This window comes from Liolophura sinensis, chromosome 11 (genome assembly GCF_032854445.1).
Source record: "Liolophura sinensis isolate JHLJ2023 chromosome 11, CUHK_Ljap_v2, whole genome shotgun sequence".
Taxonomy (NCBI): Eukaryota; Metazoa; Mollusca; class Polyplacophora; order Chitonida; family Chitonidae; genus Liolophura; species Liolophura sinensis.
The window spans coordinates 363,826-386,123 of record NC_088305.1 but is presented as its reverse complement, the minus strand read 5'-3'; the positions used below and the strand labels follow the sequence as shown (position 1 = coordinate 386,123).

The 22,298-nt window shown below is 39.6% G+C and overlaps 1 protein-coding gene across 1 annotated transcript; it reads right to left on the bottom strand.

Annotated features, from left to right (window-relative positions):
- Positions 1 to 3,731: 3,731 nt before the first annotated feature.
- LOC135477516 (uncharacterized) lies at positions 3,732 to 17,345 on the bottom strand. Its single transcript, XM_064757650.1, has 4 exons — positions 17,237 to 17,345; positions 10,988 to 11,697; positions 9,785 to 9,842; positions 3,732 to 8,657 (listed from the first exon to the last, which is right to left on the bottom strand). Exons 1-4 carry the CDS (start codon positions 17,343 to 17,345, stop codon positions 8,404 to 8,406), a joined length of 1,131 nt encoding a protein of 376 aa, XP_064613720.1. The 3' UTR covers positions 3,732 to 8,403.
- Positions 17,346 to 22,298: the final 4,953 nt, after the last annotated feature.

Genomic DNA, 22,298 nt, shown 5'->3' with positions numbered 1-22,298 from the left:
TCACCGCACAGCGCATTGGTGTTCTTGAAGGTCATAACGGCGCCGGAAGACTGACCCTGGTCTTTCTTGTGAAAATGGCGGGACCGTTTGGGTTGACGTGGAGGTGCTTCGCACGTCTCGATAATGGTCGAACTGTAATCACTTGACTCACACTCTGAAAAGTAACTAGAAATGTTTCACCATTGTTTATGGTCAATAGCGACGACATATAACCTTATCAATGCAGATCAAGTTTCTGTTGGGATGGCTAGATGAGTGACGTCACACAGTGTTCTCGGCATACATATACAATGATTATGCCTGAGTACGAACACAGCGTTTTATGCATTACAGTGAAGATCTCTGGTGCATTGCAGGTAAGATCGCAGGTGCATTAACGTTAAGATCTTGTAATTATGAGCAATACTATAATTCAAACATACGTCCTCCAATCATACGTTACAGGTTACTAATCAAGTGACAAAAGCATAATAAAATAAAATACGTCCTGCAGACCTTTATGTTTGTACCAGTGAAGAAGGGCATGCAAATCAACAGAGAACAAAGCTTATATTAGCTCATCAAAACATTAACTATAAGACTTCTTTTCTATCCTGTTTTTTTTATTTCTTTATTTATTAGTGACAAAATCATTATTTACCCGAAACTTTGTTTTACTTTACATGCACAAAACAATGTTGAAATGTAACTAGATGAATAATTAACACCTATGCACATTGTTTATTTTTATCTCTTCTTTCTCACTTTCGTGCAAAATTTTGTGAGACATTCCAAGCCATTAGTGAAAAATAAATTATAGGCAATCTTACCTGCTGCTTCATTTGTGAACTCGAATCGGACAGGGGTTGACTGTGGAACGCTCAGAATCTGGGTCGTAGATTCGGTCAAATGCATTTTCAATTAGGACTCGGTATTATCTGTCTTCGGGAAGTGTATATACCACTGCTGTATGGAGAAAGATCTTAACCTGACGATCTGACGGCAGTCATGTTTATATGCGAGTCTGGGACATGTTTATTCAACTCTCTTGAGATAAGCAGATACTGCTACTGTTCAGAGCTTGGGCGCATTTGTAAAAACAACATGCTAATCGGTGGGTGATGCGCTTTTTTAAAACGTTATGATGAGTCTATTGATGGCTTGTGTTGTTCCAATGATTGGGTGTTCTGCAGAACGCCTTTGTCAGCGGTAAGTAAAAGCAGCGGGTCTTTCAGCGTGTCGCTTCTTGTCCAATCAGAATCATTCAGACCGCACGTGGCGTCACGTGTTTAACTGAGTATCGTCTGCCGCTGTCAATTAACCCAAGCTATGTCCGAGAGTTGTTCCTTCCAGTGATAGAAGCACATGACAGAACACAAAATGTTGTTAACTTTGAGGAAAGTATGCTTTAACATTGAAGCAACATTTTTTCCGTGAGATTTAGAGATAAACCATACTGAAATAAAATCGGTTTAATAAGACTGCTTGCTAAACAAAATGGTAAATAAGCGCACTCCAGCAACTTGTTCAGGAATAAGGAATAACACATCGCCTTGTCACTAGGATGACTTGAAGGGACATATCACCGAAAGAAATTCAGAATGTTTGACTTGGTAAAACTGATAAATACAAAAAAATGCGTTGCATTTGAGTCATAACTAAACCTCCTGGTCCTATATTTTCCGAAAAGTGTCAATTAAAATAATTACAGGGGGCGAATCCGTCACTGGTCTTAACTGTCCGCATAACGAGATAACATGCAAATGAGACAGCGTGCAGATTCCCACAATGCAACGTTCGCTCAGGAATCGACCGAGAAGTTCGCTGAACATCTCCCGTCGATAAGACGACAAGGAGAAGTAACCGACCCCCTCCTCCCCTCAAAAAAAAAAAAACAAAAAAAAAAAACAACAAAAACAGGCTTTCTAAATACAGCGACTTGATTGTTAATTGTCGAGGGAAAACCCGGGTAAAACTCAACATGCGATTGTTCACTCAAAGTGAGATACGTGGCAGTAGACATCTTGAGGTCTCCGCTTCATGTAGATGATGTCTAAACCAACAACACAATTTTTTCGACGTTGGCAGCATGTCCTTTTAAAAAGCTTTCATGTAAAGGCAAACCAAGAGCTCAACAATAGCTTGACCAGATCTGTCCACTTCATTGGTAAAAGGTTTGTAGAACTCTTCCATGGACGCTGTTATCGTCTGTGTCTTTTTGCTTGGTTAAACGGTACGTACTCCAGAGGACAGGGAATTTACTTCAAAATAACTTTCCAGGAGCGTTAGATGTTATATGCTTTAGATACCAAAGGCAACCAAGGAACCTCTCTTGAGAATCAAAATCCCTGATCACGTTTTGAACTCCAGATCTTTCGGACACGAACATAAGGGAACAAATAAGAAACTATGCACTTTTGTAAAAAACAAAATAAATGGATTTTTTTATTTTACCTCAACTCAGTAGAATATACAAAGCGCTATCAGATGTACAAGTCAATAACGGGGTTGGATTCAAAGTATAGGCTACATGTGTAGTTGTACAAATTACATAGGTACAAATTAAGCCTGCCAGTAAAAAAAAATCTACCGGAAAGAAACTGCAACTCCTATACGATTATGAATCTCTGACAACACTTAAAATCATATACATTGTCAACTCATCAATGTATTTATTTGTTTCACTAGCGTTTTAAGCAGCACTCCAGAATATTTCACTTATACGATGGCGGCCAGTATTATTGTGGGAGCACACCGAGCAGCGCCCGTGGTGGTTGTGGTGGAGGTGACCCACGACCATCCGCAGGTTGCTGCAGCATTCTCACATACGGCCGGAGAGAAAGCCAGCAATAGCTTGATTCGAACTAATCAAAATATTCCTAACTATTTAACTCTTCATGCATATGGACTTGTAATGCGCAAGCCTTGAACTGTAAAGGAACTTGAAAACGCTTTAGAAAAAAAGGTCCTAAAACTCTTGAACATTTATTTCTTTATCTGACAAGAGTTTACCAGCGTATCCAAGAATTCGTTTATATATGGCGGCGGTCAGGTTTATATGCTCGGATGGAAAAATACACCAACATGCACCTAGACCTGGCAAACCTCCAACCTTACAGACAAAGCTGAAACGATGAGATCTGGATTCGAGCCTGTGACCTAATGTATCAGGTGCTTATCGACGACACGGGCCCGTTTCACAAACCCGTTTTGGGGTCAACTGCAAAACTTTTAATCTTCCTCACAAAATGAAATAGTTGAAGTTTAATGCTCAAACTTGGCCGAAATTCTACTACCACATCAGCAGAGTATGAGTGGTAATATTTATTGTCAATTTGAAGCATTTATTTATTAATCAGGGTTCACTGTGGATTGCGATTTTATACAAAAGCGATTTAACGGGAACCCGTGTGAATAAAACCTCAAGCGAATGAGCCGGCACGGATCTGAGATGCTGAGAAACCTATATACCTTAACTATAACTTTCAGTCCTTTAATTGATAAGGGAAACATTTAATTTGTATCATTTGATTGGAGTGGTGTAGATTACATCAAGGTATATATATATATATATATATATATATATATATATATATATATATATATAAGGGAAACATTTAATTTGTATCATTTGAATGGAGTGGTGTAGATTACATCAAGATATATATATATATATATATATATATATATATATATATATATATATATATATATATATATATATAAGGGTAACATTTAATTTGTATCATTTGATTGGAGTGGTGTAGTTTATTATTTACAATCGTTTCTATATAACCGGACAACTGCATATACGTCATTACACGTCATTAAAGGCTACACGCCAAAATATGGAAGCATTACTAACATTATTTCTATATTAGGAGTTTCATTTCGTCAAATATCCTGTACGTTACCTTGACATGTCTCTACAGTGCTTGGAAGACCTACATGTCAGCATCTAAACTCCAACAAACAAAGCCTTTTTCTTCTGGGGACAGTTTCACACAAAGTCACTGATACTACATGTATATGCATTATGTTATCATTGTTTCTGCATATACGTCAAGGTTGTCAGGAACGTGCCCTTCATCGAAGAAATCTCAGTAAATGCAGATATATAAGGGAAGACCATGGATGGAGATCTTCATCCGCTACAATCTTAAAATGAGGTATTAAACATTTCTCTAAAAAACACTCACTGCCGTGGTAGAAGTGTACAAATGCCAACCTGGGAGAATTGAAAAGTTGTTTCATCAGTAATTTCAATGATTTGCAATAAGGCATGTGGCAGATCGTGTCGAGATCCTCAAAACTTCATTGTGACACAATAACGTATTCCTTTCGGATAAATAACTTGCACACTTTTTACACAAACACATCATCAAAGTAATAAAATATATAATCGTTTACATTTTCCCTACACAAGAATACGTGTACATAAATTTGTATGTAGGCTATACCCCATAACTGTGTCATGCACATCGCATAAATTATAGTTAACTAATGCAGTGTTATATAATACAACGTATATAGCCACGTGTGTAATTAATACGTGTATCAGATACGTTATACATGTGTATTTATTTACTTGTTTGATTGGAGTTTCACGTCTTACTCTGAAATATTTCTGTTATAACCATGCAGGTTTACCAGTACGAAATGAAAACAAAACCAACAAGAGCCCGGCGAAAACAACTGTCCCTTCGCCTGGTATACATGTACATGGAAAATCTCTTACAAAAGGGGAGTTATAAAGGGTTCAGGTACTCTACTATAGAACTAGCGAGAGATGGATTCGGCCATGCAACTTCAATGGTCGACGGCTAATCAAGCTACCAATGACATAAATGGGTATATAATGAGACGTCAAAGGTGACAAGATACGCGTATGGTTTACATGATTGATCTATATCTGTAGGTAGATGAAGTTACATGTTCTTGTGAAGTGACATTTGCTGGATGTTTGGTTCATAAGTGTATGTGACACTTTAATGGCTCACCAATCCCTCTCCCTTTATTGGCCCACAGGCCACCCCGTACTCCTCATATCGCCTTACATCCCTGCCACTATCAGACATGCTTGATCTTTGGAGCCTGAGCGAATCGCGTAGGCTTGTTCAGACATAGCTTCATCACTGGTTTCCATCCACGGCACTTTCATCAACTCACAAATAAAACTGGTTAAAATCATGTTGTACACACTGCATGTATACAAAGTATTATTAAAAACAAAGGTTTCGACGGAGTTCTTGTTCAGAGTTCTCGCTTTCTGCCTCAGTTACCTTGGCGTGGTTTAAAATTTTCGTGTAAAATTTGCTGTTGGTGACAGTGATGTCAAGCCAATGTATATATGTATGTATAATTTGAGTTTTACATCGTACTTCACAATTCATATGTCATATGAAGACGATAACAGGAACGCTGAGAGCCGCGCATGCGCCGTAAGGAGCATGATGCTACCGATATCACCTTTCAAAAACGATATAAACGAATTGTTACTGATTTGAATTTTCGAGATGATAAAATCCAGATTACGCCGTGCTGAATTTAGAAATGCCACATATTCAAGAGGAGCCCAGACTGCAGGATTTAACCCAGGAAATTTTGTCTTCACTGTCAGCCAATGTGTGTCGATGCATGTAAACGTAAAACCCAAGTGTACATGCAATACATATGTATATATAAATACGCGGAAACGACAACTAAGTTTTCTCTTTCCTTACACTAAATGTCAATTTGTTGAAATGTCATGGTGGAAACCGGAGTGCCCGCGGAGAGACCTAAATGAACTTTTGGCAAGTTAGTGACAACCTTTCTTACGCGTCACACAGAGTAGACAGTTTAGAACAGTCTACCAAGTGTGGTATGCCCAACGAAATTTACATGATCAAGCTTTCTGCCACAATATTTCTGTACATTATTTATCACACAAACAACTGCAGCAAATCTCCCACACAACCTGCAGGACTTTTGTCTTATAAATTAGCACAATGTATACATATGCATATAATACTGATTGACTTTGACTGACCTTTAATTCCTTTTTGTATCATATTTTGATTTCCTACAAAAAAAGACCCAGCTTTAATCCTTACACAGCCTTAATCCTGCACAGCCTTAATCCCTGCACAGCATTAATCCCTGCACAGCCTTACAAGGGATCATGGAACATTGAGCAACTACCAGGAAACATAAGAAATTTTAGGTTTTGTCAAGACTGTTACAGTACTGTACATCGTTGAACTATGGTGGAAAATACTTATTATTTTGAACACTGGTCATGTTCTTCATCACAGTCAGCTATGAAAATTATCTAGTTGATCCACTAATAAATTTTACCAAATGCACGTCATGGAACTCCGGAAAAACGAAAGTTTTCAATATTTCTTAAGTTTATTTTGTCAGGACTAATGATATTTCGTTGATTTATCAGAAGTCATGATGACAAAATAAAAACGCCCAAACCCTGAATCAAAAATCAGGCATTCCTTTTTCAGAGATGCACTACTTGTGTCTTACGTGGAAAGCATACTATTTTAACATACTCTACAACAAAGGTTGAACACCACTGATCCTCAGTAAACTGTCCATCACAAACATAGTGCATGCTTTGGCATGTTAGCGAAATTTGATCAGATCTGGACAAACTCACAATTTATGTGAAGTACGTTTATACGTGAGCCTTCGTAATCAACTCATTTTAGCCTTCGGAATCATATGAATTACATTTTCAAAATGTATCCAAAGCTGTACATTACTGGTCAAACATTCTGAGGATTGAGCTTTGGGTTTATCACAAGAGTAAATGCTCAACGCAATTTCATGTCCAAGAACAAAATCCCTGTACAGCTTTTCGTCCATTCAGAGCTCCCGTTCATGTCCACTTACTTAGGACGATTAAAACTATCATACCCACTTTTGCCCCCACAAAGGAGAGCAGAATTTTAACCAGTGATGTACTTATCGTCCACCTCTATTTCCCTTAATCTGACAAAATCCGGTGTATGTAAAGATTACTGGCCTACTATTATACCTTGACTGTGTGCATTGTTCTAAGTCTCCAGGCAAGCCTCCAGATAATGAAAACATATTTCCAATCTTAGTACGAACAAACGGCAAAAAGATCCCAAATCAGTCATGATTCATGGAAGAAACAATAAACGGGAAATCCAGACTGCGGCTTTGCATAAAAATGACGTCTGTTTAACTGTATACAAACAGTTGTACACAAACAGTTGTACAAACACAGTTGTACACACACAGCTGTACACAAACAGCTGTACACAAACAATTGTACACAAACAGTTGTACACACACGGTTGTACAAACACACTTGTACACAAACAGCTGTACACAAACAATTGTACACATACAGTTTTGGATGAACTTATGTCACACACAACGGCTATACACTGTGTACTTCTCACAGCAGGTGTAAAATCCAGTACATGTAGATGCATCAACGTCGTACTGAACGATCACAAAGATCATTCCATAAAAAAATGTTTGGGTGGAAACTACATCATACTGTTGCAATCCACTGTATACTGGCATTGAGAATGATTCTGGTTTATATACACATTAAACACTTGTTGCCTAGCAACTATATGTACATTGTACAATGTATATAAAATTTGATGTTAAACTGAATGGTCAAACAGGAGGACATGGAGATTAGGTGATGAGACAGACAGTGGAAAAAACGAAAAGAGGACACGTCTGACACATCTTATAATTTTTCACCTCTATTAAGTTACCCTCATTCTTCCACCTTTTCAACCACCACTGTATCTGAAACATTCTGAGCGAACCATAGGGTGTGGAGAAATAATTTGCACAGTTTTATGAAATTTGCATCCTTAATGACACAAAGAAATCATTTTCAGTGTCATTTTCACAATAATTGTACACATAAATTCCAGTTAAACAAGTGTTGCAGTGATTGAAAAGGTTGAAGATACATCATAACTCTACAACTTTTATCAACATGTAACAAAGATAGCCATAAAAGGAGGAATTCCTCAAAAGTAAGGAAACCTCTTGTCCCTGTGAACTACATGTGGATGCAGCTAAAAATAAGGGAAACTGAAAGTGTTTGACAGTAAGCCACTGCCTAGGAACAGGATTTGGCTGTTCATTGCAGAACTGGCGTCATGAGTAGCGTCTTAACCTCTGTTTGTTTGGTGATGATGGATGGTACAAAACACAAACTCAGGCAACCCCATTGTTTTACAATAATTACATGTTTGGGGGGTCTTCATGTGACACAATGTGGAATAGGCAGTGCCAAGGAAAATGCACATTCACATGCAGTTGCCCAGCAATGGATCTGGTTCAAAACTCTCCAACTTATTCCCTGTTCAAAGCTGGATACTGTTAGCTGGGCAACTTTGTAAACTCATTCCTAGTCACACAAACGGCCACTCAAGGAACCCAGTTGCCTAGTAACGGTATCTGTGGATGGTCTTCCTTGTGTGAATCACTGGGGATCTGGAAACAGCCCAGTGGAAAAGTACTGATTGTTCTGTTGTAGATATTGAAGCAAAAGTCAAGACAGCCACTCAACTGTGTTTTGTGTTCCTCGTGCATATTAACAGTGAAAGCCATATTGAAGAAGTCCACACATATCTCCACGTCTTTTGACATTGAGCCCAGGCAGATTTTTGGAGGGTGTTCAGCTAAAAAAACAAGTGACATAATAGCTTATAACATACATTAATCAAGGTATTAATGATGAAGTGATCGCTAATGAACGCGACACCTACTCGCTAAACCTCTGGAGGTAATACTAACAAAACTGTATCACTTAAGTGATTAATAAATGAAACAATACCATTAGGATTATTCATATTTGCTTGATTAGGGTATACAGTGACTTTCAACAGTGTTTTATTGTAGACAGCAAGTCCCAATGTCGTCACATTTACAGTGCTGCATCACTGGCAAGCTCTGCATGAAACACCATTCACAGTATAGAGACACCGGGCAGAGGAGTTAACCCGTCCTGTGGAGCGCCAGAAGAGGATGAGCAAAGGATGTCAATTTGTCGTCTTGTCAGCGCAGCATGCACATGCTTGACCAGACAGAAGACTGAATCTTGTTCTCACGCTTAGAAGGACAGTGTTTTAACCACTCGACCACTAAATCATTGAGAAGGATTCGTTGGCTTTATATATTTGCAAGTTGCTTAATGCAGATATGCAAATGAGTGGCCCTTCCATTCTCTTTTATCTGTTGTGTATACGGTGTTAGCACAATAGTTTGTGGATGATCTGACCAGCCAATCACTGTTGAGCATATGGTGTTAGTACAATAGTCTGCGGATGATCTGACCAGCCAATCACTGTTGAGTGTATGTTGTACTATACTCTGTGGATGATCTGACCAGCCAATCACTGTTGAGTAAATGGTGTGAGCACAACAGCCTGTGGATGATCTGGCCAGCCAATCACTGTTGATTATATGGTGTGAGCAAAATAGTCTGTGGATGATCTGGCCAGCCAATCACTGTTGAGTATATGGTGTTAGCACAGTAGTCTATGGATGATCTGACCAGCCAATCACTGTTGAGTATATGGTGTTAGGACAATAGTCTATGGATGATCTCACCAGCCAATCACTGCTGAGTGTATACTCTGTGGGTGATGAGGCCAGCCAATCACTGTTGAGTATATAGTGATAGAACAATAGTCTGTGAATGACATGACCTCTGTAAACTGAGTCTTCCAATCCAGGAGATACAGTTACTTACCTGATTTGACCTCTGTAAACTGAGTCTTCCAATCCAGGAGATACAGTTACTTACCTGATATGACCTCTGTAAACTGAGTCTTCCCATCCAGCAGGAACATAAATGACATCTCCTATCAAATTGAGAGTGACACAACGATGAACAGGTCCTTAAGTTGGATGCCTTAATTCTTGGAATATATTTAATATTAATTTATTTATTTGATTGGTGTTTTACACCATACTTAAGAATATTTCACTTTAAAGATAGCCAACATTACTGAGGAAGGAAACTGGGCAACTCACGACCATCCACAAGTTGCTGAGGACGTTTTCATGTATGGCTGGAGAGGAAACCAGCATGAGATGGACTTAAACTCACAATGACCGAACTGGTGGTAGGGTCCTGGATCATTGCGCCATGCTGGCGTGCTAACCCTCAGGGCCACAGGGGCCACTTAATATTTTAATATAATATTCAATAAATAAGTACATGTAAGTTTGAAAATTATTATGTGTGTCAAGGATAATGGCTGTGGAATAAGCAATACCAAATGATACATTTTCAACCTCAAATTAACCACTAAACACTTCATAAAAATAATTTCATCTATTCTCATGTTTGACTTTGTAACCACTAAAACTTGCTTGAATTTTCCACATAGAATTGAAACATTTAACTGCAGTTTATCAAGGCAAAAAAGTCTAAAAACAAAGAAGATACAACCAGTTTTAGATGAATGCTGGAGAATTTATTTTGGAGAATTTTGTCTGAGTATATGATTTGGTTTCTTTCTCCCCCCTTCCCCCACACTACCCACACACACCAACATTGTGGTGAATGAACAATTTTTGGCTTTACATTTGTAATTGGATGTACTTATACCCACTACAAACAAAATACTTACATATACATCTCCACGTTTTCTTTAACACATATACTGTATTTCTACACAACAAAACATACTTGTAGTTTGACCCAGATAATTTTCAAATTGTTGTCAAGAAAGTATACACAATACATCAAGTTGTGAATTTTGTAATTTCCGGTAATTAAAACGCATGCACCAAATTAACAATGGAATATACCCCTAGTGATATTGTGTTCTACTTGTGTTCAAAACCTGAGCTCAATGCATGCAGAACATTTTGAGACACCACCGTCAACATATACCTTAGCAATGTTTTCCATGTTGTTCAACGCAGGCTTTGGTCTCGAAGTATGACAAAAGCTATGTACAGACTAGAAATCACTGAAACATTTGCTATCTGGCCTTACCTGAGATTTTGGCATAAAGCTAAAATTAGCGCAGGCCTTCCTGACAACATGAAGCTTGATAAACTGTAGCTGAGCACAGCACGTGCAGTCAGCATTCATGCAATGACAGAGGTTCCCGGACGCTCCAGCAGAAGAGTTTGTGTGGTTGTGTCCCCCTGGGGAGACTTTGGCGTGCGTTATTTTGTCCGAGGATTTCTTCTCCGCTTCCATGATCAGAGTCTTTATGACGAACATGATCTCCTCCTTGGACATTGTTATATTTAATATCGAGGTTTTGCCGATTTGTTTTATGACTGGCTTAGGTTTGGCGATAAGTCCCAAATCAGACAGTTTTTGAAGTGTTTTGTTTTTCACTTGAGCCCCAACTTCAAAAGTCTTGTTTTTTATCTGTGCACCAAACTCAATCATTTTGTCAACTTGTCCAACATTTTTTGTGGACTTAGTGGTGACCCCACTGGAATGGTTTGAGCTAGTCCTTGAGCTGATATTTACATGTACATCGTGATGTATGGGAGAGTCTATGTGCATATTTGGGGCTTGTAGTGGTGCTGCCGGTTGGTGAATTTTCTGAGTTGCCCGAATCACTTTTTCAATTTGATTTCTGTTTTCTGATTCATGTATATGTTCTTGTTGAAATTGAGTGGCCTCTTTGAGGGGTGATTTCTTTGACTGTAAAACCTTGTCTCTTTCACCTTTCTTCTTTTCATAACCTGCAACACACCAACAAAATCCACAGTCACTTAGAAACAGGACAAAGCGGTACAGAATTACAGGAGGAAACAACTACCAATCTTTTTCAAATAGTCGCTAAATGGGGCATTTAGAACTTAAACTGCTAAATAAAAAACAAGTTCAGTATGAAACAATGCTAATAGCTTTCCAATGATGACTTTTTTCGGTGATTGTAACATGGATAAAGAACTAAACCACAAATCTGAAAACAAAATCACATATATATTACAATGGTAAAAACTTTCCAATGAGGACTTTTTTGGTGATTGTAAGATGGAAAAAGAACTAAACCAGAAATCTGAAAAGAAAATCACATGTATATGCATATTACAATGGTAAAAACTTTCCAATGATGACTTTTTTTTGGTGATTGTAACATGGAAAAAGAACTAAACCAGAAATCTGAAAACAAAATCCCATGTATATGTATATTACAATGGTAAAAACTTTCCAATGATGACTTTTTTTTGGTGATTGTAACATGGAAAAAGAACTAAACCAGAAATCTGAAAACAAAATCACATGTATATGTATATTACAATGGTAAAAAAAAAAATAACACCCAAAAAAATATGAAGCTCTGCAAAAGTATATATATAAAGTGTATATATAAAGAGTATATATAAAGTGTATATATATTCAAAATAGACACCCTACTTTAATGTATACTAAGATTAGTGACAATTTTTGTTTGATTTACTTGCTGTGTAATGCCACACAGTTTTCACTTACACTACATGTATATAGTGTTCAGATAACCCAGTGTAAACCACCAACCTTTGGCAAGTTACTCATGAAGTTGTCCATAAGTGACATACAAATTTGCACACCATATTGGTCAAAGACAAGTGTTTAGTCTGGAAAAACAGCCATGTGTGTGGCTTATCATGTGTTATCACCATTGCTCCAGCAAAAGTGAGAATGTTCAAGTTCCCTGTCAAAAGCCGGGACTGAACCGGTATCTAGTGTGAGTTTAGGAGTGAAAAGACAAGCGCCTTAAACCCCTTCCCCACGATCCACTCCTTCATTACTCAACAAGCTTTAAGGTAGGCACAATTTATTCCCACTTGTTGTGTTACACCCAATGTTAAAACATGCATGTACAGGTCTGTCTTTTCAAGTGTGGCCCACATGTAGCTGGTGTGTTTGTTAAATATAAAAAACAGAGAGAGACACCAGCTGTCAGAGATTTTAATCTGATTTTTCCTGATAATGTTTTTAGATTTGTCTGCTTGTTTAACTTAGGTTGTCAAGTTGTTTTCAGCAGTATTTCCTCCATGGTTTGACAGACAGTGCTACAGCAACCAATGGCAGTACCCGTGTACAGAAGATGATAATAGCCAGGGCTCATGGTACATGAAGGGTCGCTAGGTCATTTACTTAACCATTCACCTGCTGCTTTAAATCATAAGTGTCAGCAGGTAAACTGTACCTGCCTAAGTGTTAGGTTCCAGTTTTTTCAACCTATACTCTCCACCTGACTGCCGTAGTAAATTACAAATCTGTGGAACCCTGTGACAGCTGCGTTATAGTGAACTCTACTCCTTTTGGTCAGCTACAAGTAGTTCTGCTGGCTTATCACACACTTACACACTTACACATGCAGCTTCAGTCTGCTGGCTTATCACACACTTACACACTTACATATGCAGCTTCAGTCTGCTTGCTTATCACACACTTACACATGCAGCTTCAGTCTGCTGGCTTATCACACACTTACACACTTACATATGCAGCTTCAGTCTGCTTGCTTATCACACACTTACACATGCAGCTTCAGTCTGCTGGCTTATCACACACTTACACACTTACATATGTAGCTTCAGTCTGCTGGCTTACCACACACTTACACACTTACACATGCAGCTTCAGTCTGCTGGCTTATCACACACTTACACACTTACATATGCAGCTTCAGTCTGCTTGCTTATCACACACTTACACATGCAGCTTCAGTCTGCTGGCTTATCACACACTTACACACTTACACATGCAGCTTCAGTCTGCTGGCTTATCACACACTTACACACTTACATATGTAGCTTCAGTCTGCTGGCTTATCACACACTTACACACTTACATATGTAGCTTCAGTCTGCTGGCTTATCACACACTTACACACTTACATATGTAGCTTCAGTCTGCTGGCTTATCACGCACTTACACACTTACATATGCAGCTTCAGTCTGCTGGCTTATCACACACTTACATATGCAGCTTCAGTCTGCTGGCTTATCACACACTTACATATGTAGCTTCAGTCTGCTGGCTTATCACACACTTACACACTTACATATGTAGCTTCAGTCTGCTGGCTTATCACACACTTACACACTTACATATGCAGCTTCAGTCTGCTGGCTTATCACACACTTACACACTTACATATGCAGCAATCTGTCTACAAGATTTCAGGTCAAATATGGCAGGAGCTTTAAGTCAGAAGGTTTGTCAGGTAACAGATAAAGGTGATGGCACATGTCAGTTCTCCTGGCTCTGTCTGGTATCCTCCAGACAATGTAAACCTGACCACATCCCGTAAGTGCACAGTATGCCATCTGACCCAAATGAAATTACTCCATGTATTATAATAAACCATTCACAAGGAAATCACAGATGTACCAGTTGATGTTTTATAATAAACATCTACATGTCTTTCGGTTTGACGACATATGTAACATGTTTTTAGTCAAATGACGATGAGGAGTCATTAGTTATGTGGTTCATATACTGTGTCTCCTTGTGGCAGGGCCATCGTGTGCATGCCGCCAAAGCACTGCAGCCACTGAAGTACTCTGGCGAAGACACCAGACATGACACCCCACCCAGTAACATTATACTGACACTGGGCCAGCCAGTCCTGTTTCCTTGCTCTAACAAGGACTCAAGCGAGTTAGCAACAAGTACTATCACAGGTCTGTCGACTTCGAGAACATGTACAAAGTGCGCAAACCAGTGCATACATGTACACATACAGCCCTTTGTTTTTCAGCAGGTGGGTGATGACAGGTACCAAAAAAAAAACAATGGAGACTAGGAGTGTGATTTGCATAACAAAATTCATACTCCCCAGGCTCTTGATTACTGCACGTCAGGTTGTGTTGTTACAAAGTGGACGGTTACCAGATTATGAAGGCACTGAAGTTCAGTAGCATTCCTCTAATTCAAAGCCTGGCATGTGTTTACTTCATCTGATCAATGGTGACTGGTCAGATTTTAGGGCCTAATACCACCATACTTCCTCTTCAACGTACTATGTATGTGACAAACTGTCCCATACAAGCCATAATGTGTTCTCAGGGAACACGTTAGACAGCCTGGCCATCAGTGTCCTGCTCACACCTTGTTCAAGTTACACCTACATGTAAACTTGCAATCAAGACAACAAGAACTACTACAAAAACATAGTCCCTAGTTCTTTGCTGATTTGACCTGCGTGTATTGTTAGAGCAATGCTAGGTACATGTATGCTCTGCTAACACTGCTATGTGCATGTACATGTAAGTATGTACTGTCAAAAAACTGCTGAGTCAACATAGTAGATGGAATGGCTGTATTCTATTTTTACTTGATCAACAGGACTTTAATTACTGTACCTGATATTTGTAGATGTCTTTGTATCCTTCTGGCTAGATATGCACTCAGGATCTGGCACTGTACCACAAATTAAGCTATCACAGGCCCAGTATAAACTAGCTATATGTACATGTAACTCCACCATAAAATCAGGGCTTGGAATTCACACCGCTCTGCTGGTACAGTACCAGCGGGATGTCTTTGTATCTGCACAGTGAAACAAGCATTGATCTGACTGGCCAATATTTTATTCAGTTACTAGTGACATTACCTACAGGTATACAATATATAAACAAATGTTTGCGTATAAAACATGATTTCCAATAAGTCAATTTCGCATTTCAGATGGCCGCCTATATTCAACAGAAATGTCGCAAGATATCGCATTACAAAGGAGTTGGGTGCTAATTATCACAAAACAGCACACATGCTTTAACCTAACAGAGGCATGTCTACTACACTAAACATCTGTTTCGCTGAAATTCTGCATGCGAAAGTGTGTCCCCATTGGCAGTAACTTATAGTAAAAACAATGGAGAAACTGAAATGCTAAATGCAAAGAAAGTGTTACTTTACAATGTTTCATTGGCCATGAAAAGCAAATGTAACCTCAAACTTAAAAGGCCACTGTCTGTGACTGGGTGCTACCCTAATTCTTCTAATATTTGGAACAGATATTAGTACTGGTAAAAGCAGAATATTACATTTCTTTCCCAGCTTTTGGAAAAGTACAGATATGAGTACGTTGTTCATTACATGGTCTGACCATGTGAAAAAACAAAACAAAACAATACTCCTGCTACAATTACTGGCTAAAAAGAGCAGACCAGGTGCCCCCATAATCAGAAGAAATAGCTAGGGTAATTTGATCACGGCTGCTCTGTTGTGGTGAGTGTAGTGGCATGCATCCTGAAATGACAATATCGCTTTTTGAGGCTTTACATTTAGGTGAAAATAAATATTACAACAGTTTGACCATGTTTTCCTTTGTTTAACCGAGGAGGATTGGGGGGATCTCAAAGGGCACTGGCCCCACGGACGAATGACATTTTGCAGTATATTTTATGACTTTATGGTAACACAGTTTACATCATGTGTCATTCATGTAATTTGAAATGGTTGACTAATGGAGACCTGTCCAATGCCTGACAGCAGGACCTTGACATCAATTTACTGACATGAAACCTTCCTTTCCCTGCTGATCACGATGACGTCATATAAAAGACAGTACCGGTATCATATAAAAAACATTATAACACTGTGGACATTGCACTACAATCCACTTTTGGCATAACAATGCCTCGAGGCCTTGCCTCATCCTAGCTCAAAATCGCGGGATTAAAAATTGTGCTGCCTCACTGTTGGTTATAAACCCCACTGTTGGTTTTAAACCTCACTGTTGGTCTTAAACCCCACTGGTGTTTAAAGGATACATAAAACACTTGGTTTATACTTTTGTACTGGCAACAAAATGCTAATTGATTAACGAAGACAGAGCTAATCCCACAGTTTTGTATTCACAAAAGAAAAAAGATTAGTTTTGGTCAATGTGGTCAGAGATGAGAAAAACCCTAGTTTCCATTAAAATCAGTTGATCAGCTGGAAATACTTATCCCTGTGCGCAATATACCACGTCAGTAAAATTAAATAGAAAACAAATTTCTTAGAGGGCGAAAAATTTTCCTATTGCATCCAAGGCCATTTTACTCCCACATGAAGCAAAGACTTACCGGGCATCATATAATCCATTTAATACCCCCACTAATCCTTGACAACCAAATAAAGATACAGTACTTCATTGATGCTGACTTTGACATTTGTTGTCGTCTGCGCAGGATCACACGCCATACAAAATGAAACAGCAAATTTCAGAACTAATTTTCTCGAATGGAAGCTCAGAAATATCGCTAATCCGACAGATACATGCGCATATAACTGACCTGACGATGCCGGCATGGACAGGTATAAAAACACAACCCAAAACAAACTCATGAAGACCAACATGAGCAATACACGCCGCCTGCGGTATAGCATTCTGAGAACCGCCATATTGTTAACCTGGTCACGTGACGTCAGCTGTCACAATCCTGGGAAGCGGCACTCTGCATACAGCTGGCCACAATGTATGTCACTACCGTAAATTTGTTTACTTTTGGCAACGTTCGGATCAGATAATGGCCATAAACTAAAAATATTAAAGAAACTGATGTAAGATATTCAGCATACTAGTAAGTGTAAAATAAATGAATACATAAACTATATCGACACAACTTATCTCGATCTTGATTCGAATAAAATTTATTCAGATTGTGGTGTATGTATCTAGGCCTGTATAGGCGTACAGCCTGTACACGCGTAGGTAATGATCCCGTGGATAGCTCGTTAGAGCGGTTTAATTATGTTTTTGAATCACATTGATTTTTTCGTGACATGAAATTATCACATAGGGTATGGGATGAAAATGGATCAGAATGTGAATATGGGGGTGAGATCGAAGGTGGCAGAGGGGTGTTTACGGGACGTTGATGAGAGCTAGGGAGTTAAGAGATCTAGAACGGAGACGGGCAGGTTGACGAGAAATCGAAGGGGATAGAGAGGACCAATAGTGAAGGCGGATAATGAGGTAGTGTGGGGATGGGGCTGATGGGGTGTTAATGGGGTTGAGAGTGGGTGTGGCTGGGATTGAGAGTGGACGTGGCTGGGATTGAGAGTGGGTGGGCGTAGTGTTGAGAGTGGATGGGGCTGGTATTGAGAGTAGGTGGGCGTAGGGTTGAGAGTAGGTGGGCGTAGGTCAATAATGTTAGGACCAGTTTCCGAAACGTTTACCACCAAAGAACTGAGAAAGTGCATAATGTAGCCTACATCTTGGACTAATATACTGATGTATTAATCCGAGCCTCTATGAAGTAAGAAATGCATGCAAAGACTCAGTTTGTACGAGTTTCAGTTATGACGGAAAGATGCAAGGAATGTTCTATGCGGCAGAATTAGCCATCCTTGTCCTGGTAATGAAAACATGTAAAGTTCTTAGTCGCTCTTTGAAGGCAAGTCCTCATACATGTATAATGTCCCACGTGATGACCTCATTCCTGGTATACGCAGAATTATGCATACTTATGATGCACAGTACGTGTCATATATTTTGGACATTCCATCCATATTTACTTTCATAAGAACTGTGCTTATTGAACATTTTAAAAAATGAAGGCGTTTGATGGAATATCTTTAATTGACACACTAGTTTTTGTAGCATATGTGATTGAGTTCAGGGATTTTCGATTTTCGATGTTTCTGTCGCTCAGCACGCTGCCATCGGCTAAGGTTGTTCTGATAGTGTCTGCCCGCTCCAAGCCCAAACCGTAAGCTGTGCATGGACTCGATGGAAACATCTATAAACTCATCAGTCAAAATACGAAACTATGCAAGTGAAGGACTAAATGTCCTTTAGAGTATGCATTTTCCTTGCTTTTTCGGATCGCGGCTTTAATCCCGGAGTGCCCTCATGATCTTAGTGAATTAAGTCATCCTGCCAATATGACACAAATGGTGTTCAGTCACGAACATAAATGTGCGTATTAAAAGTGTAACTATGAACGCCCTCGATCGCATATTGTCACTAAAGTCCGTACAAACAGCTAGTAGGATCTGGGCAATGCACTAATTCCCTGCCAAAGCCCAGGATGAATAGAAACCAAACTTCATGTGCCTCATGATTGGCCGAAAGATAGCTGGGCGTATTTATGTCGGTGTAACCTAGACCCACGAGACCAACATCATAAACTATAAAACCCCAGCTCAAACTATTTGGTACGCACCGATTCCCTGGGTCATCCGAAATGTAAATATGTCAAAGCCATGCAGCATCGGTAAGCCATCTTTCCAAGGAATCCAGCCGTTTGACGGTTTGAATTGAATTGGTTTGAATTGAACCAACGTCCGCCAAGTTTGGTATTCGAAAGTCCTGGTAAAGCACGTCCTGGCTTTTCGAAAGATAAATTATTCACAATGACACAATGACATTTTAAACGCATTCCAATCACACAAATTTTCAGTCCAAGCAGGTATGTCAATTTATTTATTTATTTACTTGGATGTTTTACGCCGTTCTCACATTTTATGTTCATAAAAATTTCACTTAATACGGTTGAAGGAAACCAGGGTGGAGGAAACCCACGACCCATCCGCAGGTTAATGACAGACCTTCCCACGTCACGTACGACCGAAGAGGAAGTCAGTATAAGTTTGACTTGAACTCACCGCAACAGCATTGGTGAGAGTCTCCGCGCTGCTCTAGATACCTGGCTAACAACTCGACCACAACCAGATATGATCAGCGAATTTATCATACCAATCTGCAACTGCTACCCAACATGTATGTCAGAAGATGTATGTACATACACTAAAATATATGAATGAAGGCAGCTTTAGTCTTGCTTTCTGCAAAACATGACATTTATTTCATTAACAAAATATTATAAAAATATGCATATAAAGCCATGCAGCAGGTAAAATAACATTGACCTGCCTTACGAAAACAATAGCTGTGAAACATATTTGCAAACATCTGCTTATGTATCTCCTGACACAACACTTAAAGTTGGCAATGTTCTCGTATTAGCGCTCTACCATCCTTATACGTCTACATATAGCGTATATTGCGGATATCTCAGAACACAATATGCACGTGCAAACACAAAACAACGCCACTCGAGCCGAGACATGAGTTGTCCGTGATCAACTGTTACCAGACTGTATCCTACAATTATGTAGTAAAGCAATAACCAAACTTTTGTTCTTCTCCGCTGCAACAGTCTGCTTCGTGTGAGTCATTCTCACTGTGCTCCGCGGAAATCTTTGTTACTTCCCTTGTGTTGTCCATGTGGATATAGTAGGCATTTTGGAATGTCAGTCAGGCCAACTTCCTCTTTGTATAATACATTGAAAAGTCAAGTAGAGATCAATGGAATTCCTGCCAACTCAACATGATTATGTTGGTTTGGTTAAACCAGCTTGGACACCCCCCCCCCCCCCCCTCAAAAAAAAGAAAGCAAGAAAAAAGATAGACAATAATTAGAATAGAGTCACCAGCAATTCTAACACCCTTGGTTTTCCCGGCCACCCGTGGCCATCCTGTCGGATTATCTACTTCGGACAGTCTCCCAGGCACCTCTCCATCCAGGCTTCCAGGCAGCGCTTCTCCAGCTGACGTTTAGGGTCCTCCATGGGTGTGCCGGGGATGGACAATTCTGCCTGGTAGACCTGACTTAGATCTGGCGCTTGGCGGCAACCCTTTGCTGCCTTGGGCCGATGTCGACTGTTAGGAATGAGGCTGTCGTCGTCAGGTTCTTCCAAATATCCTGGGAATAACGTTTGTGGTTTTGCGTCCAAAACTTTCATGTTGTTTCTTGCTGGCCGTGAAGACGTTTTCTGCATGGACTCATGACTCCAGGCATTGTGAAGGGTCTTTGGTTTAGTCATCTTCTCAGTTGTCACTGTTGAACGAGCTCTGGTGAGAGGAACCGGGCTACCGATTGAGGACCAATGATCAGTCAGACTTACGTCGTCATCAAGGTCATTCGTGGATAAGTCACCTTCTGTGCTTTTGCTCCCTTCGGGACTCGAAGTTTTAAGCCTTTTTCTAGGAGTACTGGGTGTGTTTACCGGGATAGAATTGTCCACTTGTACATTAGACAGGCATTCAGAAGATGAAATGCTCTGTACTTCCAGCAGAGAGTCTTCTGTCCTGAAGTACAATGGTGTTTCGTCTCCGCCCATGGCGCTCAGGGTTCTTGCAAACAGAACCATGTCCTTCCTGGTATCACTATGTTTTTGTCCTTTGAACTTTTTGTTCAACCACTTTGTGGCAAATCTGATTTCCCGTCCCTTTGTAACAATTTCCTCTGCAGTTGTCGCTACTTTGGACGATTTACAACCCATGATGCTGTCAGATAAACATATTCTGTACGCAACATGAAATTTCACTTGATAAACAAGCTACACAAGTAGTGACGTCGTGTTTGTGACGTCACTGACGCGCCCTTCTTGTGTGTTGTATTATTCCTAGACACCAAACGACAGTAGAACACATCGTTTTCTTCTGTGACGTTGCAGTGCGTGTGTACTTCACACGTGTTTTATGTGCACACATACACCAATAATTGTGACATAATAAAGGAAAGAACAAATGGCTTTACAGCTTTGGACTGTCTTGATAAACACGGGAAAGAATTTCACAAGTTCCCCATTCATCAAAACATCATTTGTTTGTTTTTATGTTTCTTTTCTTTTGAAAATTAGCACACATTTCTAAGACTTCCGTTACACATACAGCTACAACTATTTACCGGCGAAAGTTTACTGTGATATGACTGCCCTTTACTCAAGCCGTTGGCGCTAGGCAACGTCACAACAGCTACGTTTTACAAACGGTGGTAAATACAGAGGTCTTGAAGCGGATACCGTTACGTCATCGCATTTCTGTGGTCTCTATGATGTATTTACGTTGTACACAGGCCTGCCCTTCCCGTGTGTGTGCTAGGTACATGAGCCGCAGTACACAGGAATATTTGTAGGAATATGTGTAAGATCAGCGAAATAAAAATATCATTCAAGTCTCCGCCAATGTGTACAGAAGTTTCCGCCAATGTGTACAGAAGTTTTCGCCAATGTGTACAGAACAAAAAGAAATCTCAACAGCCTTTATGTACATATATGCGAACAACACGAATAAAGTATTCATGATGTGCATTGGTCTTGCAAGTTAAATGTAGAACTTACTTTGGCGTTAATTTCAGTACTAACAAATATGTACGGTATAAAGTATGAGTATCTATACTATACATGACACAAGAACAGGGGAGGTAACAAGGGTCCAGGTACTGCATGGACTATATTTTATGCATCTCCTTACGCTTTCGTCCGGTTTCAGAAGAAATGCCACCCCACGGACAAAACTACACCAGTGTAGTTGACAAGTTAGCCGACGGTGTACGGACGTATAAA

Excerpts from the sequence above, each read along its gene's own strand:
- LOC135477516 (XM_064757650.1), bottom strand. The coding sequence starts at position 17,345 with ATGGCGGTTCTCAGAATGCTATACCGCAGGCGGCGTGTATTGCTCATG. Across the intron at positions 11,698-17,236 it reads GTCCATGCCGGCATCGTCAG|GTTATGAAAAGAAGAAAGGT; the intron begins GTCAGTTATATG and ends GGTGTGTTGCAG. Across the intron at positions 9,843-10,987 it reads GCTTTATGCCAAAATCTCAG|GAGATGTCATTTATGTTCCT; the intron begins GTAAGGCCAGAT and ends TCAATTTGATAG.